General features: G+C 43.1%; 2 protein-coding genes across 2 annotated transcripts; one reads left to right on the top strand and one right to left on the bottom strand.

Moving 5' to 3' along the window:
- The first annotated feature begins 9,316 nt into the window (after window positions 1–9,316).
- LOC124651352 (CBL-interacting protein kinase 15-like) lies at window positions 9,317–11,265 on the top strand. The gene has a single exon (XM_047190444.1). It carries the CDS (start codon window positions 9,727–9,729, stop codon window positions 11,059–11,061), a length of 1,335 nt encoding a protein of 444 aa, XP_047046400.1. The 5' UTR covers window positions 9,317–9,726; the 3' UTR covers window positions 11,062–11,265.
- Window positions 11,266–13,980: 2,715 nt separating this feature from the next.
- LOC124655395 lies at window positions 13,981–14,780 on the bottom strand. Its single transcript, XM_047194299.1, has 2 exons — window positions 14,596–14,780; window positions 13,981–14,216 (listed from the first exon to the last, which is right to left on the bottom strand). Exons 1-2 carry the CDS (start codon window positions 14,743–14,745, stop codon window positions 14,103–14,105), a joined length of 264 nt encoding a protein of 87 aa, XP_047050255.1. The 5' UTR covers window positions 14,746–14,780; the 3' UTR covers window positions 13,981–14,102.
- Window positions 14,781–17,481: the final 2,701 nt, after the last annotated feature.

The raw sequence follows: 17,481 nt of genomic DNA, 5'->3' as shown, positions 1-17,481 counted from the left end.
GGCCGCGCAGGCCTGATACGTCTCCAACGTATCGATAATTTCTTGTGTTCCATGCCACATTATTGATGTTATCTACATGTTATATGCACACTTTATGTCATATTCGTGCATTTTACGGAACTAACCTATTAACAAGATGCCGAAGTGCCGGTTCACGTTTTCTCGCTGTTTTTGGTTTCGAAATCCTAGTAACGAAATATTCTCGGAATCGGACGAAATCAACGCCAAAGATCTTAGAATCCCCGAAAGCATCCGGAACACACGAGAGGGACCGGAGGGGGGCACGAGCCCACCACACCATACCTCGGCGCGGCCTAGGGGGCCCGCGCCCCCTAGGGTTTGGCCAGCCCTTCGGCCCTCCGAGCCGCCTCTTCGCCTATTTAAAGCCTCCGTCGCGAAAACCACCGAGGCGTTCGACGAAACCCACGAAAACCTTCCCGAGCCGCCGCCATCGCGAAGCCAAGATCCGGGGGACGGGATCTCGTTCCGGCACCTGCCGGAGCGGGGAAGTGCCCCGGAAGGCTTCTCCATCGACACCGCTGCCATCTCCACCGCCATCTTCATCACCGCTGCTGCTCCCATGAGGAGGGAGTAGTTCTCCATCGTGGCTCGGGGCTGTACCGGTAGCTATGTGGTTCATCTCTCTCCTATGTGCTTCAATACAATAATCTCATGAGCTGCCTTACATGATTGAGATTCATATGATGATGCTTGTAATCTCGATGTCATTATGCTAGTCAAGTGAGTTTTACCTATGTGATCTCCGGAGACTCCTCGTCCCACGTGTGTAAAGGTGACAGTGTGTGCACCGTGTGGGTCTCTTAGGCCATATTTCACAGAATACTTATTCACTTGTTGAAGAGCATAGTGAGGTGCTTATTTATATCTCTTTATGATTGCAATGTGTTTGTATCACAATTTATCTATGTGCTACTCTAGTGATGTGTTATTAAAGTAGTTTTATTCCTCCTACACGTGTGCAAAGGTGACAGTGTGTGCACCGTGTTAGTACTTGGTTTATGCTATGATCACAATCTCTTGTAGATTGCGAAGTTAACTATTGCTATGATAATATTGATGTGATCTATTCCTCCTACATATGCATGAAGGTGACAGTGTGCATGCTATGCTAGTACTTGGTTTAGTCTGTTGATCTATCTTACACTAAAGGTTACTAAAACATGAGCATTATTGTGGAGCTTGTTAACTCCGGCATTGAGGGTTCGTATAATCCTACGCAATATGTTCATCATCCAACAAGAGTGTAGAGTATGCATTTATACGTTACGTTATGTGATCAATGTTGAGAGTGTCCACTAGTGAAAGTCTAATCCCTAGGCCTTGTTCCTAAATATCGCTATCGTCTGCTTGTTTACTATTTCTTCGTGTTACTACTGTCTTGCATTACTACTGCTTGTTTACTTGTTACGGGCAAAGCACTTTTACGGGTGTCGTTGCCGTTGCTACTGCTTATTCATACCACCTGTATTTCACTATCTATTCGCCGAACTAGTGCACCTATTAGGTGTGTTGGGGACACAAGAGACTTCTTGCTTTGTGGTTGCAGGGTTGCATGAGAGGGATATCTTTGACCTCTTCCTCCCTGAGTTCGATAAACCTTGGGTATCCACTTAAGGGAAACTTGCTTGCTGTTCTACAAACCTCTGCTCTTGGAGGCCCAACACTGTCTACAAGAATAGAAGCTCCCGTAGACATCAAGCACTTTTAAGGCGCCGTTGCTCGGGAGGAAAGGTAAAAAGGCACTCATACTACGGTCCCAGGTAAAGTATTTTTCCGGTGCCGTTGTGTGTGTGCTCAAAGCTATTTCCTTTAGATCCTGCAATTGCATCTTGTTGTTTCTTGTTTACACTAGTTTGGCATAATGTACAAGAGTGAGCTTCTTATTCTATTTCTCGATTTAAAACATGGATTGTTTGATGCGAAAATTAAAAAACCTATGAAATCTTATTTGCATCTCTGGTAGTAATATTAGTATGAACGCTTTGAACACCATTGTTGATAATGATATGGAAAATGCTAAGCTTGGGGAAGGCTGGGTTTCATGATCTTTTTAGTCCCCCAAGCATTGAGGAGAAAATTTTCTTTGATGATACTTTGCCTCCTATTTACGATGATGATAATGATAGTGGTCTTTTGGTGCCACCTACTATGGAGAGTAAATTTTGTTGTGATTATACTATGCCTCCTACACTTGATGAGAATAATAATGATAGCTACTTTGTTGAATTTGCTCCCACTACAACTAATAAAATTGATTATGCCTATGTGGAGAGTAATAATTTTATGCATGAGACTCATGATAAGAATGATTTATGTGATAGTTATATTGTTGACTTTGCTCATGTTGCTACTGAAAGTTATTATGAGAGAGGAAAATATGGTTGTAGAAATTTTCATGTTACTAAAATGCCTCTCTATGTGCTTGAAATTTTTGAAGCTACACTTGTTTTATCTTCCTATGCTTGTTACTTTGCTCTTCATGAACTTGTTTATTTACAAGATTCCTATGCATAGGAAGCATGTTAGACTTAAATGTGTTTTGAATTTGCCTCTTGATGCTCTCTTTTGCTTCAAATACTATTTCTTGCGAGTGCATCATTAAAACTGCTGAGCCCATCTTAATGGCTATAAAGAAAAGAACTTCTTGAGAGATAACCCATGTGTTATTTTGCTACAGTACTTTGTTTTATATTTTTGTCTTGGAAGTTGTTTACTACTGTAGCAACCTCTCCTTATCTTAGTTTTGTGTTTTGTTGTGCCAAGTAAAGTCTTTGATAGTAAAGTAAGTACTAGATTTGGATTCTTTGCGAGAAGCAGATTTCTTTCTTTGTCACGAATCTGGGTCTAATTCTCTGTAGCTAACTCAGAAAATTATGCAAATTTACGTGAGTGATCCTCAGATATGTACGCAATTTTCATTCAATTTGAGCATTTTCGTTTGAGCAAGTCTGGTGGCCTAATAAAATCTATATTTACGGACTGTTCTGTTTTGACAGATTCTGCCTTTTATTTCGCATTGCCTCTTTTGCTATGTTGGATGAATTTCTTTGATCCATTAATGTCCGGTAGCTTTATGCAATGTCCAGAAGTGTTAAGAATGATTGTGTCACCTCTGAACATGTTAATTTTTATTGTCCACTAACCCTCTAATGAGTTGTTTCGAGTTTGGTGTGGAGGAAGTTTTCAAGGGTCAAGAGAGGAGGATGATATACTACGATCAAGAAGAGTGAAAAGTATAAGCTTGGGGATGCCCCGGTGGTTCATCCCTGCATATATCAAGAAGACTCAAGCGTCTAAACTTGGGGATGCCCAAGGCATCCCCTTCTTCATCGACAAATTATCAGGTTCCTTCTCTTGAAACTATATTTTTATTCGGCCACATCTTATGTACTTTACTTGGAGCGTCTGTTTGTTTGTTTCTATTTTTGTTTGTGTTTGAATAAATTGGATTACATCATGCTTTTGTTGGAGAGAGACACGCTCCGTTGGTTCATATGAACACATGTGTTCTTAGCTCATAATATTCATGGCGAAGTTTCCTCTTCGTTAAATTGTTATATGGTTGGAATTGGAAAATGATACATGTAGTAATTGCTATAATGTCTTGGGTAATGTGATACTTGGCAATTGTTGTGCTCATGTTTAAGCTCTTGCATCATATACTTTGCACCTATTAATGAAGAAATACATAGAGCTTGCTAAAATTTGGTTTGCATAATTGGTCTCTCTAAGGTCTAGATAATTTCTAGTATTGAGTTTTGAACAACAAGGAAGACGGTGTAGAGTCTTATAATGTTTACAATATGTCTTTTATGTGAGTTTTGTCTGCACCGTTCATCCTTGTGTTTGTTTCAAATAACCTTGCTAGCATAAACCTTGTATCGAGAGGGAATACTTCTCATGCATCCAAAATCCTTGAGCCAACCACTATGCCATTTGTGTCCACCATACCTACCTACTACATGGTATTTCTCCGCCATTCCAAAGTAAATTGCTTGAGTGCTACCTTTAAATTTCCATCATTCGCCTTTGCAATATATAGCTCATGGGACAAAATAGCTTAAAAACTATTGTGGTATTGAATATGTACTTATGCACTTTATCTCTTATTAAGTTGCTTGTTGTGCGATAACCATGTTCACGGGGACGCCATCTACTCTTTGTTGAATATCATGTGAGTTGCTATGCATGTTCGTCTTGTACGAAGTAAGGGCGGTTTTCACAATCAAATGGTTTGAGTATGCATACTGTTAGAGAAGAACATTGGGCCGCTAACTAAAGCCATGAATCATGGTGGAAGTTTCGGTTTGGACATAAAACCTCAATCTCTTATGAGAATATTAAGCTGTTGTTGAATGCTTAAGCATTAAAAGAGGAGTCCATTATCACGTTGTCTATGTTGTCCCGGTATGGGTGTCTAAGTTGAAGAATGATCAAAAGCGAGAAATCCAATGCGAACTTTCTCCTTAGACCCTTGTACGGGCGGCATAGAGGTACCCCTTTGTGACACTTGGTTGAAACATATGTTATGCAATGATGATCGGTGTTAACCCAAGCTAATTAGGACAAGGTGCGAGCACTATTGGTACACTATGCATGAGGCTTGCAACTTATAAGATATAATTTACATGATGCATATGCTTTATTACTACCGTTGACAAAATTGTTTCATGTTTTCAAAATCAAAGCTCTAGCACAAATATAGCAATCGATGCTTTTCCTCTATGAGGACCATTCTTTTACTTTCAATGTTGAGTCGGTTCACCTATTTCTCTCCACCTCAAGAAGCAAACACTTGTGTGAGCTGTGCATTGATTCCTACATACTTGCTTATTGCACTTATTATATTACTCTATGTTGACAATATCCATGAGATATACATGTTACAAGTTGAAAGCAACAGTTGAAACTTAATCTTCTTTTGTGTTGCTTCAATACCTTTACTTTGAATTATTGCTTTATGAGTTAACTCTTATGCAAGACTTATTGATGCTTGTCTTGAAGTGCTATTCATGAAAAGTCTTTGCTTTATGATCCACTTGTTTACTCATGTCATACACATTGTTTTGATCGCTGCATTCACTACATATGCTTTACAAATAGTATGATCAAGTTTATGATGGCATGTCACTCCGAAATTATCTTTGTTATCGTTTTACCTGCTCGGGACGAGCAAAACTAAGCTTGGGGATGCGATACGTCTCCAACGTATCGATAATTTCTTGTGTTCCATGCCACATTATTGATGTTATCTACATGTTATATGCACACTTTATGTCATATTCGTGCATTTTACGGAACTAACCTATTAACAAGATGCCGAAGTGCCGGTTCTGTTTTCTGCTGTTTTTGGTTTCGAAATCCTAGTAACGAAATATTCTCGGAATCGGACGAAATAAACGCCAAAGATCTTAGAATCCCCGGAAGCATCCGGAGACACACGAGAGGGACCGGAGGGGGGCACGAGCCCGCCACACCATACACTGGCGCGGCCTAGGGGGGGCCCGCGCCCCCCTAGGGTTTGGCCAGCCCTTTAGCCCTCCAGAGCCGCCTCTTCGCCTATTTAAAGCCTCCGTCGCGAAAACCCTGAGGCGTTCGACGAAACCCACGAAAACCTTCCAGAGCCGCCGCCATCGCGAAGCCAAGATGCGGGGGACGGGATCTCTGTTCGGCACCTGCCGGAGCGGGGAAGTGCCCCGGAAGGCTTCTCCATCGACACCGCTGCCATCTCCACCGCCATCTTCATCACCGCTGCTTGCTCCCATGAGGAGGAGTAGTTCTCCATCGAGGCTCGGGGTGCATGCCGGTAGCTATGTGGTTCATCTCTCTCCTATGTGCTTCAATACAATAATCTCATGAGCTGCCTTACATGATTGAGATTCATATGATGATGCTTGTAATCTAGATGTCATTATGCTAGTCAAGTGAGTTTTACCTATGTGATCTCCGGAGACTCCTGCGTCCCACGTGTGTAAAGGTGACGAGTGTGTGCACCGTGTGGGTCTCTTAGGCCATATTTCATGAGAATACTTATTCACTTGTTGAAGAGCATAGTGAGGTGCTTATTTATATCTCTTTATGATTGCAATGTGTTTGTATCACAATTTATCTATGTGCTACTCTAGTGATGTGTTATTAAAGTAGTTTTATTCCTCCTACACGTGTGCAAAGGTGACAGTGTGTGCACCGTGTTAGTACTTGGTTTATGCTATGATCACAATCTCTTGTAGATTGCGAAGTTAACTATTGCTATGATAATATTGATGTGATCTATTCCTCCTACATATGCATGAAGGTCACAATGTGCATGCTATGCTAGTACTTGGTTTAGTCTGTTGATCTATCTTACACTAAAGGTTACTAAAACATGAGCATTATTGTGGAGCTTGTTAACTCCGGCATTGAGGGTTCGTGTAATCCTACGCAATATGTTCATCATCCAACAAGAGTGTAGAGTATGCATTTATCTGTTATGTTATGTGATCAATGTTGAGAGTGTCCACTAGTGAAAGTCTAATCCCTAGGCCTTGTTCCTAAATATCGCTATCGTCTGCTTGTTTACTATTTTCTTGTGTTACTACTTTCTTGCATTACTACTTGCTTGTTTACTTGTTACGGGCAAAGCACTTTTACGGTGTCGTTGCCGTTGCTACTGCTTATTCATACCACCTGTATTTCACTATCTCTTCGCAGAACTAGTGCACCTATTAGGTGTGTTGGGGACACAAGAGACTTCTTGCTTTGTGGTTGCAGGGTTGCATGAGAGGGATATCTTTGACCTCTTCCTCCACGAGTTCGATAAACCTTGGGTATCCACTTAAGGGAAACTTGCTGCTGTTCTACAAACCTCTGCTCTTGGAGGCCCAACACTGTCTACAAGAATAGAAGCTCCCGTAGACATCAGGCCCCCTGTAGGCCGCGCCTCCCTAGTGTGGCGGCGCCCCGTGGCCCCACTTCGTTTCCTCTTCGGTCTTCTGGAAGCTTCGTGGAAAAATAGGACCCTGTGCGTTGATTTTGTCCAATTTCGAGAATATTTCCTTACTAGGATTTCTGAAACCAAAAACAGGGCGACTACGTTCACGACAGCGACGAGGAGGAGGCCGTGCTTGCGCAAACAGAGGCCATTAGCGAGGCGGGGGCCCGCGCTCGCTTCCGTCGGGAGGAGGCGGACGCCGTCCGCCAGGTGCGAGAGTACAAGGCGGCCCACCGGGAGGAGCGCGTACGTCGCGTCAAGCTCGAAATAGTCGAGCTTGATGCCGATGAAGAGTGAAGCTCCTCCACGACAGTGTCGACGCTGTCTGCCGCCGAGACGCTCCGCCACCACCGGCACCGCCGCGCGCATAGGCCACTATTTTAGGCCGCATTTTTCTTAAACTAAGTATAAGTAATATAGGTTTAATTTCTCGAACTATGTAAGTTTTGATGCTCAATCGGAACATCAAATTCATCTATATACATGATCATCGCCTAATTTACCCGCAACATTTTAAATTCCATTTTTTTAATTCGTCTTTTACGGATTGTAATCTGTGACAAGGGTTTTTCGGTCCGTAAACACGAGTTCGGTGAACTGAACTCGTATTTTTCAGTTCACATATTTATGAGCTCTGCTAGAGATGCTCTAAGCTCCTCCCCTGTCCACGTGCACCTGAGCGATAGCTATGCATAACCATTTTAGGAGACGGTGGGTAGGCAGAATTGGATCTATGCTATGGGCTGGGGCATCCGTTGTTTTCAGGATGGGACTATACGGCTGGTATTTAATCTCCATCCACATGTAAAGACCATCATCCCTGGTCCATGGAACAGGCTGCCCTTGACTGACTCAGCAGTGCGTAGGATAAGATAAGGCGAGCACAGCCTCTATCTACACTGATAATTTCAGTAAAATATCACACAGACCACATGCATATCGTCCTACAGTAGCTGGTTTACTTACTAGGCACGCTGTCACTCGACCAAATGTGACGGCATCAGATCTGGAATCACGAGGAGGGATGATATGATATCATACACGGTCGCGCGCGAAGTGGTACGACCCCACATGTCTAATTCTTGCGATTGAAGAAAAAAATTAACAGCACATCATACACGTTTCCTTTCTGTTTACGTGTGTTTTGGGTTGGCAATGGTTGCATTGACAGCCGTGGATTACAAGTTTGCCTGCCAACAACCAGCGAGGAGAGAGAGATGGGAATATGCCCTACGCCTCTGTGCGATGCGGTGCCCTGGAAACGCACGCAGCCAGAGGGGTATTTCCGTCATACCGCGTCGTCGGTGTCGAGCTGTTCTTCTCATCTCTCTATCGTCTCCGCCGCTCTGCTTCTGTATAAAGACGGCGCGGCCTCCTCCGATCTTTCCTTCAACTCGTCCCCCGCTCTCCACACTGCAGACTCACATCAACACCAGAGCTCCAGAAGGGTTTCACCGGAGCAAGTCTCTCTCCTTCCGTCTTCATCGTTGCGCCGCCCGCCGCCCGCCGCCGCCGCAGGTATGGCGGCTCGCTTCTCTGTCGGCCCTGTTTTATTCCCCGACAAGTACTACCTGCATTGCGTTGCGTCATTGGTCCGTCCATGGAGGGACGGTATATCGTGCTGCCGATGGATCTTTTTGAGAAAAAAAAAAGAAGAAAAATCTGGTTTTCTGGTTTGGGCAAATTGATTGGAGAAGGGGAACCGCGAAATTCTGGATCGTTTAGGTCCCCCTCCCCTCATCTCAATCAGATGGTGCATTCTTCCGTCCTGTTGGATTTGGAAATTCGCCACAAGGGAATCCTGCTAGATGTTGAATCGTTAGATGCAGAAAGGTGGCGCAGCTTTCTCTGTCTCTCTTATCTTTCTTTCTCTGTCTCTCTTATCTTTCTGCGAGGGCTCCTCTAGTTTCTTTCTGGAGATCTGAATCTCTCTCCTGCCGAATTGTTGGTTACTGCCGTGCTCTACCAATATCTAGTAGTTTGTTGGAGGTAAACACGATTCTGGAAGTCTTGCTGATCCAGCAATGGTGTGGTAACAGCTCAAGGCTGATGAAGTAGTTCCTTAAAAAAATACTCTTTGAGCTCTCGATTCAAAGCCTAGTTTTAATAATTATTTTTGCTCACCAGAAAAAGATACCTTGATTCAGCTTTGTTACCATCGATCTATATGTTCTTCCTTTATGGCTTATTATTGTGGTTTAATTTTGTTTCCATACATCTATGCTTTGTTCGTCTATAATTTGCTCACATTCTTTATTATTTCAAAGAGTACGTCCAGAATTTCGATTATTCACCACTCATCTATATGCCATATATAGCCATAAAATCGACATGTTTCTGTAGTTCTCTTCAACAATTTTTACAAGTACCACTACTTCGTAGTACTATGTATTACTGAATCTCCGATTGCCGAATCTGAAGGTTTCTTTTTCTTTTCAGATAACTCATCCAAAACAAGAAATCGAAGTGGGAATGCTGAAAGATGTGCTTGCATAGAGGAAATTTCTCTTGCGAGACCAAAAAGATCACCCCTCTGCGAGGGCCCACTTTGTCAACCCTTGATGTGAGCAACCACATCACCTGCATCAACTCCACGCCATTTAGACTCCGCTATGACGAATCCAACAGAGTACTGGATCATGACTTCGGGGAGGCTGGCTGAAGTGTTGCAATACATCTGACTGGTAGCCACAAGAAGAACAGTATAGGCTGTGATTTATACTGCTGAAAACATGGAGAGCGGCGGGAAGATTGTGATGGGGAGGTATGAACTGGGGAGATTGTTAGGGAAAGGAGCATTTGGCAAGGTGCACTACGCCAAGAACCTTCAGTCAAACCAAGGTGTCGCCATAAAGATGATGGACAAGGAGAAGGTGCTAAAGGTAGGGCTCTCGGAGCAGGTCAGGCGTGAAATCACAACCATGCGGTTGGTGGAGCATAAGAGCATTGTTCAGCTCCATGAGGTCATGGCAACAAGAAGCAAGATCTACTTCGTCATGGAGTACATGAAAGGTGGTGAGCTCTTTGAAAAGGTCGCTAAGGGCGGCAAGCTCACAGAGGGTGTTGCACATAAGTACTTCCAGCAGCTCATCAGTGCAGTGGATTACTGCCACAGCCGTGGCGTGTATCACCGGGACTTGAAGCCCGAGAACCTGCTGCTGGATGAGAATGAGAACCTGAAGGTTTCAGATTTTGGACTGAGCGCACTTTCGGAGTCCAAGAGGCAAGACGGCTTGCTCCACACTGCCTGTGGATCGCCTGCATATGTAGCTCCAGAAGTGATATGCAAGGGAGGCTACGATGGTGCAAAATCAGATATCTGGTCTTGTGGTGTTATCCTGTTTGTTCTTGTCGCTGGTTACCTCCCTTTCCAAGGTCCGAATTTGATGGAGATGTACCGCAAGATTGAGAAAGGCGAGTTCAGGTGCCCTGGCTGGGTTTCGCAAAAACTTCAGAAGCTGCTGTACAAGATCATGGACCCTGATCCAAGCAAGAGGATATCGATTCAGAAGATAAAAGAGTCCACCTGGTTCCGGAAAGGTCCTGGGAATACCCTTACAGTGAAGAAGCCAAGTGAGAACATCACCACAAATGCTGCTCCAGCACTAGGTGTGCGGCGCAGAAAGAACAATCAGGAAGACCCGAAGCAGCTGGTGGTGACAAATTTAAATGCCTTTGAAATCATCTCTTTGTCCACAGGGTTTGATCTTTCTGGCCTATTCGTTGAAAAGGAGAACAGAAAGGAAGCAAGGTTCACTTCAGAAAAGCCTGCCTCAGCCATCGTCTCAAAGCTAGAAGATGTCGCAAAGGCGCTGAATCTCAGGGTGAGGAAGAAGGATAATGGTGTTGTCAAGATGCAAGGGAGGAAGGAAGGAAGGAATGGCGTTCTTCAGTTTGACTCAGAGATCTTTGAGATCACCCCTTCCTACCATGTCATCAAGATGAAACAAACAAGCGGTGATTCACTGGAGTATCAGAAGCTATTGGATGATGGCATCCGGCCAGCACTGAAGGAAATAGTCTGGGCCTGGCATGGAGATGGTGATCAGCAGGTACATCAAGCGTAGCTTTGGGTGTATCACTTATTATTTATGTGCAGTTCCAATTTGTTCATTTTCATTTCGAGGAATTTATGTTTGTACGTTACATGAGTCTGTTCTTTGTAGCAAATAAACTATTCTTTTGCCTGTATTTAATCAGTAATACCTGTTGAGAAATTGAGGCCATGGATGCCATTCTGAAAGTTATTTCTTTGATGTATTACTCAGACAGTGAAATACGTGTTCCATGTTCTGAACTACTGATGGCTTCTTTTGGTGCATCATTATAGTACTACTACAGTATTAGATATTGAATTTGGTATGCAGAAACTGTGCAGGCGATAATAAATTCAAACCCAGTGTGATATCTTATTTCTTCAAGAACCTAGACATGTTTTCTCTTCTCTTTATGTAACTTGCAGATGAGCAGATTGTAAAAAGCATGACATGTTTTTCTCCCAAATATTATTCTTCTATATTCCTATTGGTAGTTGGAACCTCAATATTCATCTAATGTTTTTTACACAATTTTTTTTTGAAGAAATAGTCAATCTAGCACTAGGTGCAATGCTGTTGTATGCATCTTTTCGATGACCAGACTATCTCAGCAAGCTGACTTCCATCAGGCAGTGTACACTTAGAAAATGAGTACTGGAGCAGTAGATATGCAATGAAGCGCATAACATGCAACTTGCCATTCTTTGGAAGTAAATTGACTGATAAAGCTAAGAAAAATGATAAATCAAAGAGCATATGAAGAAGGGTGGAACTCACTTCACGTGTTGATTAAGTCCAATCTAGAAATTTTTTTTTGAACGCCACTTGCAAGTAAGCAATATCGTCCCTATCAAACGAGGATAGATCCAATATATCGAAGAACTTGTTTTTCTATCCAAGAGCTCCTTTTTCACGATGATAATTAGCAAGGAATACTACTTTTCAAGAGTTAAAAGAAAATTTCAGATATTGATATAATCAAATTAGTTTACAAACTAATCGCAGCTCTGCCTCACAAAATGTGGGGATGCTTCATATTTTGCTACTGAAGCAATAGGATATCAGTTTACAGGAAGTTATGCTCTGAAGTTTCAGCACTGAAAATAACATCTCCCCATACAATTCAAGAGCAGACCAGGAACTTTCTCCCAGTGAAGAAAAAGAGCTAAAATTTACTTCAGGAAATAACTGAATCCCCATTTCTGGCGTTTGTAATATGCTGTGAACAGTTGAAACCAAACAAAGAAGCAAACTTAGTCAAAGATCCATAGCTCTAGCAGTGCCCTCAATAGTCAAAATTCAGAAACACAAGGCTCAAACAAAATAGTCATGATATACAACACAAGGCTCAAACATGACAATTTGCACAGTTAGTTCAACATATTATATTTACAATCTGCTAAAATATTGATTTATATTTATGCAACTTCGATATTTTTATTGGTAGCTTGTACCTCGATATTTTGTCTAATTTTTTTTATATGAGCATTTTAGAAGGAATGGTCAAACAAACACTAGGTGTTATGCATCTTTTCGTTGACCAGTCTATCTCACTAAGCTGACTTCCGTCAAGCAATAAACACTTAAAAATGAGTAGTGGAGTATTAGATATGCAATGAAATGCATAACATGCAGCTTGCAATTTCTTTGCAAGAAATTGACCAATAAAGCTCAGAAACTGGTAACTTAGAGAACATATGAAGAAGGGTGGAAGGTACTTCACTTGTTGATTAAGTCCAATCTAGAAAATAATTTTGACACCACTTGCATATAAGCGACATTATCCCTGTCACCGAGGATAGATCCAATATATCCAAGAACTCATTTTTGTATACAAGAGCTCATTTTTCACAATGATAAATAACAAGGAATGCAACTTTTCAAGAGTTAAGATCAAAGTTTTGATGCTTCAAATGTTGATATGATCAAATTAGTTCAGAAACTAATCGCAGCTCTGCCTCACAAATTGTGGGGACGATGCTTGATATTTTGCTACCAAATATATCCAATATATCCAAGAACTCATTTTTCTGTACAAGAGCTCATTTTTCACAATGATAAATAACAAGGAATGCAACTTTTCAAGAGTTTAGATCAAAGTTTTGGTGCTTCAAATGTTGATATGATCAAATTAGTTCAGAAACTAATCGCAGCTCTGCCACACAAATTGTGGGGACGATGCTTGATATTTTGCTACCGAAGCCATATAACAGCATTTTACAGGAAGTTATGCTCTGAATTCTCAGCACTGAAAATAACATCTCCCTAGACAATTCAAGAGCAAACCAGCAACTTTCTCCCAGGGAAGAAAAAGGAGCTAAAATTTACTTGAGGAAATAACTGAAAATCCCCATTTCTAGCATTTGTGATATGCTTTGAACAGTCAAAACCAAACAAAGAAGCAAGCGAAATGGGAGCAGCCTAAACCGTGAAAACGGGGTTGTGGGAGAGCAATACAAGCGTTGTGCTGCTAGGCGAAGCGGTTGAGTGCCGCACCCTAGATGGCTAAAGTCCAGTAGCCGAAAGCATCACTAGCTTACGCTCTGACCCGAGTAGCATGTGGCACGTGGAATCCCGTGTGAATCAGCAAGGACCACCTTGCAAGGCTAAATACTCCTGGGTGACCGATAGCGAAGTAGTACCGTGAGGGAAAGGTGAAAAGAACCCCCAGTGGGTAGTGAAATAGAACGTGAAACCGTGGGTAGTGAAATAGAACGTGAAACCGTGCTGAGCTCCCAAGCAGTGGGAGGGGAAAGTGACCGCGTGTCTGTTGAAGAATGAGCTGGCTGGCAACTCATAGGCAGTGGCTTGGTTAAGGGAACGGAACCCACCGGAGCCGTAGCGAAAAACTTGGTCGAAGGCCCATATACTTCCAGCATTGCCCTCAATAGTCAAAGCTCAGAAACGCAAGGCTCAAACGGAAATAGCCACAATAGACCAACACAAGGCTCAAGCATGAGAATCTGCACATTGAGTTGAACATATCGTATTTACAATCGGCGCCGTATCATACATCATTCCAGTTCAGTTCCCCGACTCAAATGTCAAACACATAACAGGAAGTTTTGCTGTCACCGAGCCTGGTCGGACTCAGATTTCGCGGGCGCCACGAGTGTCCGCCAGAGGTACCGCCCGCTCGCCATGTCCACGGTCGTCCAGAAGCCGGCTTTCACAGCCGAACCAACCTGCATTCAGATGCAAATACTCATTCAGTCTCCATTCGCCTCTTAGGGTAGAGATCAATTCATTTTTTATTCAGTTTTGACAGCTGAGCCAACGATGATTTGGTTTTGGTGGCTCTTTCCTGAACCCAATGAGGCTTACCAGCTAGCCATATGAATTGTACTGTACATCATTACACATTAGGTAGTTATAATTCGCTACTATTCTAAGCATCAGCTTTTAGCAAGATTCCGACCTTCTTGTCGTAAATTCCTAGCTAACTTTGGTTGCAAGAACATGGGCTGGAAATCATCCAGAATGATGATTAGGTAAGAAAAGTGACAGGTAGATAATACTAATAAGCTAAGAATAGTCAAGATGGCAGGTAGGTAGGTTGGGTACCTTGGAATGGAGGGGAACGGCGGCCCTGGGAGATTCGGAGCCCTCGTCGGCGTCTTGGAAGAAGTCGGGCTCGGCGTTTAGGCCCCGGAGGAGGAAGAACCCGGCGACGGTGGCGGAGAGGAAGATGAGTATCACCCTGAGCGGACACATTTTGCTTCTCCGGTAGCTTCCGAACCAATTGAACAAGAGAATTCCCAAAAAGCGGAAGACCTCAGAAGGAGCTTGGAAGCAATCTGCTCCGTGGCAGAAATGAACCGAATGGAATTCGAGCAGGATGCAGCTGGAGCCTGGAGGAGGAGGAGGGTAGGAATTGTGGGATGGGAGGAAGAAGACGGGGGGAGCCGCCCTGGTTTTATGGTGTGGGCGACAGGGCCGCAACAGCTGGGGGTGGCCCGCGGCCGGCTAACCGTGGGGTCCACGCGTCAGCCTCACGTAACCGCTGACGACGGCGAGGGTGACCCGGTCGGTACTCGTTTTGACGGGGTACGCTGGGCGGAATGGATTCGAACACACGCACACGTTTGCGTTTTACTATATTTGATTTGACAGCTTGAGAAAACGGGATCGTGCGTGCCATTTTGAACGAGCACAGCTGACCGTCTCGTTGCTGGTTTGCCTCCAGCACGAATTGCACATACATTGAACTGTCCCCATCTGAACAGCCGACGACAATGATTTGTATGAATTATTTCTGAAACCGAAACGTTGTCAATGAAGAAACGGTCTGTGGATTTTACAAGGGTTGACTTTGTTTTGTTTATGGAGGCAATGATACCGTTAAAATGATTCCCTTTCGTAGTGGCAGAACAATATTCATGCATGTGAGCAAATTTACACCGTCGCTAGTAATAACGTATTATGCCCGTCCTAAAATAGAAGGCACCCTTAAATTTGGCTGGTCAACGGCTTATAACTTTGACTATGTTTTATACTTAGAATATGTTGGCAACATTTATATATAATGAAAAAATAATTGCAAGATGAATCCAACGATACCGTTATACATTCTCAATCCATGTGTTTTAGTATATATTAGTGGTGATGTGCATCAAAGACCGTCTGACAAAATCATGCCTTATATTTTTAAGATGGTGAGAGTACAAGTCAATGCAGAATTAAACAGAAATATCAGAGAATCCAGTTGAGAGGGGCAATCCTAGTTTATATTAAAAAAAAGTGAAACATTTTTCTCCAAGTATGAACGCATAACTGAAATTCAAAAAATTGAGTGGGAACCATTGTTCCAATGACCTCTACATGGGTAACATTCAACCCCTTGCAAAATCGTCTTAGCGGAAGGAAATGAAAAATGACGCCAATATTGTGCGGACATTTTCCAGAGAAAGCGGTTTTGAACCATAAAAAGTTCTTAGGTGACAATTATTTTAACTTGTTTTGATGATGGCATTTATCGTCCACTGAAAAATCGAATGTCTGGCAACACGGCTGCTCTAGAAAACTAAAATTCAAACGTTCCCCTATAATTTCCCATAAAAAAGAGCTTTCAAAGGCTCATCATGTCTCAAACAAAACAAAAGCATGCTAAACACAAGGAAACAAAACTACTCGACTCGGATTCCTCTGTTAGAAGGTTGATGCTAGCTTGTTCCAGGAAGATGTAAGCTTGCTCGATTTCCAATTCCATCAACGAAATTGAGACATTTCAAAAGCAAACAAATTGAGAAATAATTGGTACAGATTTTTGTCCCCACGTTCTCCAAGCACGAGGAGTGCCAATATTTTCCACAGACCAGATGCACGCGTGCGTGCATGCACGCAAGGCCGGCGGCTACACTTTAGGATAAAGCTTCCTCTCCTCTAACGTCATTATCATGTTGGCTATACATTAGCAACATGCCAACATGTCTACCAGAGTACCAGTTCAAGGTATCGAAGGACACCATCTAGTGGTAATCCATGGCATGCATGCACAAGTTAGGTAAGCATGGAGTGTGGTGTGGCCACTGACTAGTAAGTAGTGAACCATTTGCAAGCCATGTTTTGACTTTTGTTAATATAAGCTCGTGTTTCCCTGGTATTGGCAATCATGCAAATTAACAAATGGCCAAGTATTCAACGCATGTAATCCTCCAACGAGGAGAGTTACTGGATAAGAAGCACAAATGGAGTTAATGCCAACAGCACCTCTTCCACAAACCATTTCTTCTTCATCCGTGTCACCCTCCACCTTTCAGGCTTTCAGCATCACCAGCCAATATTGTCTGCAGAATCGTGATTTTAAATCGGATCGGAACCTCTATGGCAGGATCGCAAACCGCAGGATCTTAACTTTTAGAATCGTAAAATCTAAGATTCTACTTAGCAGAATCGTTGAATCGCTGAATTTGGGTCGTAAAGTCGTAGAATCGTATAGTGAAATCATGATTCTGACAACTACACCAGCAGTAGGAAAAAGCTTACCAGTGGCGCACCTATTTTAGGTACCAGTGGTGCACTTTGGTAATCCATATACCAGTGACGCACCACATGGTGCACCACTACTAACACTTCGGTGTCCAGAGGAGGATGAGAAGAGGCCGGAGAGGAGGTGGAGGTGAGGAGGCCGGGGAGGAGGATGAGGAGAGGAGGCCGGGAGGAGGAGGAGGAGAGGAGGAAGAAGAGAAGAAGGAGGAGGAGGAGGAGGTCGAAGAAGAGGGAGATGGAGGAGAGTCACTAAGTCACCGGAGAGGAGGGTGAGGATAGGATGGAGAGATGTTGGAGGAAAGAAATGAGGAGTAGGAGGAGGAGGAGATGATGGAGTAGAGGAGAAGAAGGAGATTGATGGAGTGGAGGATAAGGAGGAGAAGAGGTGGATAAGAGGGTAGGTGGTGGCCTGCCATTTTGAATTTCGAGGTGCGCCGATGTTTTTTTTTTTAATTTTCATCG

Source organism: Lolium rigidum, chromosome 5, assembly GCF_022539505.1.
Source record: "Lolium rigidum isolate FL_2022 chromosome 5, APGP_CSIRO_Lrig_0.1, whole genome shotgun sequence".
Lineage (NCBI taxonomy): Eukaryota > Viridiplantae > Streptophyta > Magnoliopsida > Poales > Poaceae > Lolium > Lolium rigidum.
This window is presented reverse-complemented; position numbering and strand designations above follow the sequence as displayed.

Excerpts from the sequence above, each read along its gene's own strand:
- LOC124651352 (XM_047190444.1), top strand. The coding sequence starts at position 9,727 with ATGGAGAGCGGCGGGAAGATTGTGATGGGGAGGTATGAACTGGGGAGA.
- LOC124655395 (XM_047194299.1), bottom strand. The coding sequence starts at position 14,745 with ATGTGTCCGCTCAGGGTGATACTCATCTTCCTCTCCGCCACCGTCGCC. Across the intron at positions 14,217-14,595 it reads CCGTTCCCCTCCATTCCAAG|GTTGGTTCGGCTGTGAAAGC; the intron begins GTACCCAACCTA and ends ATCTGAATGCAG.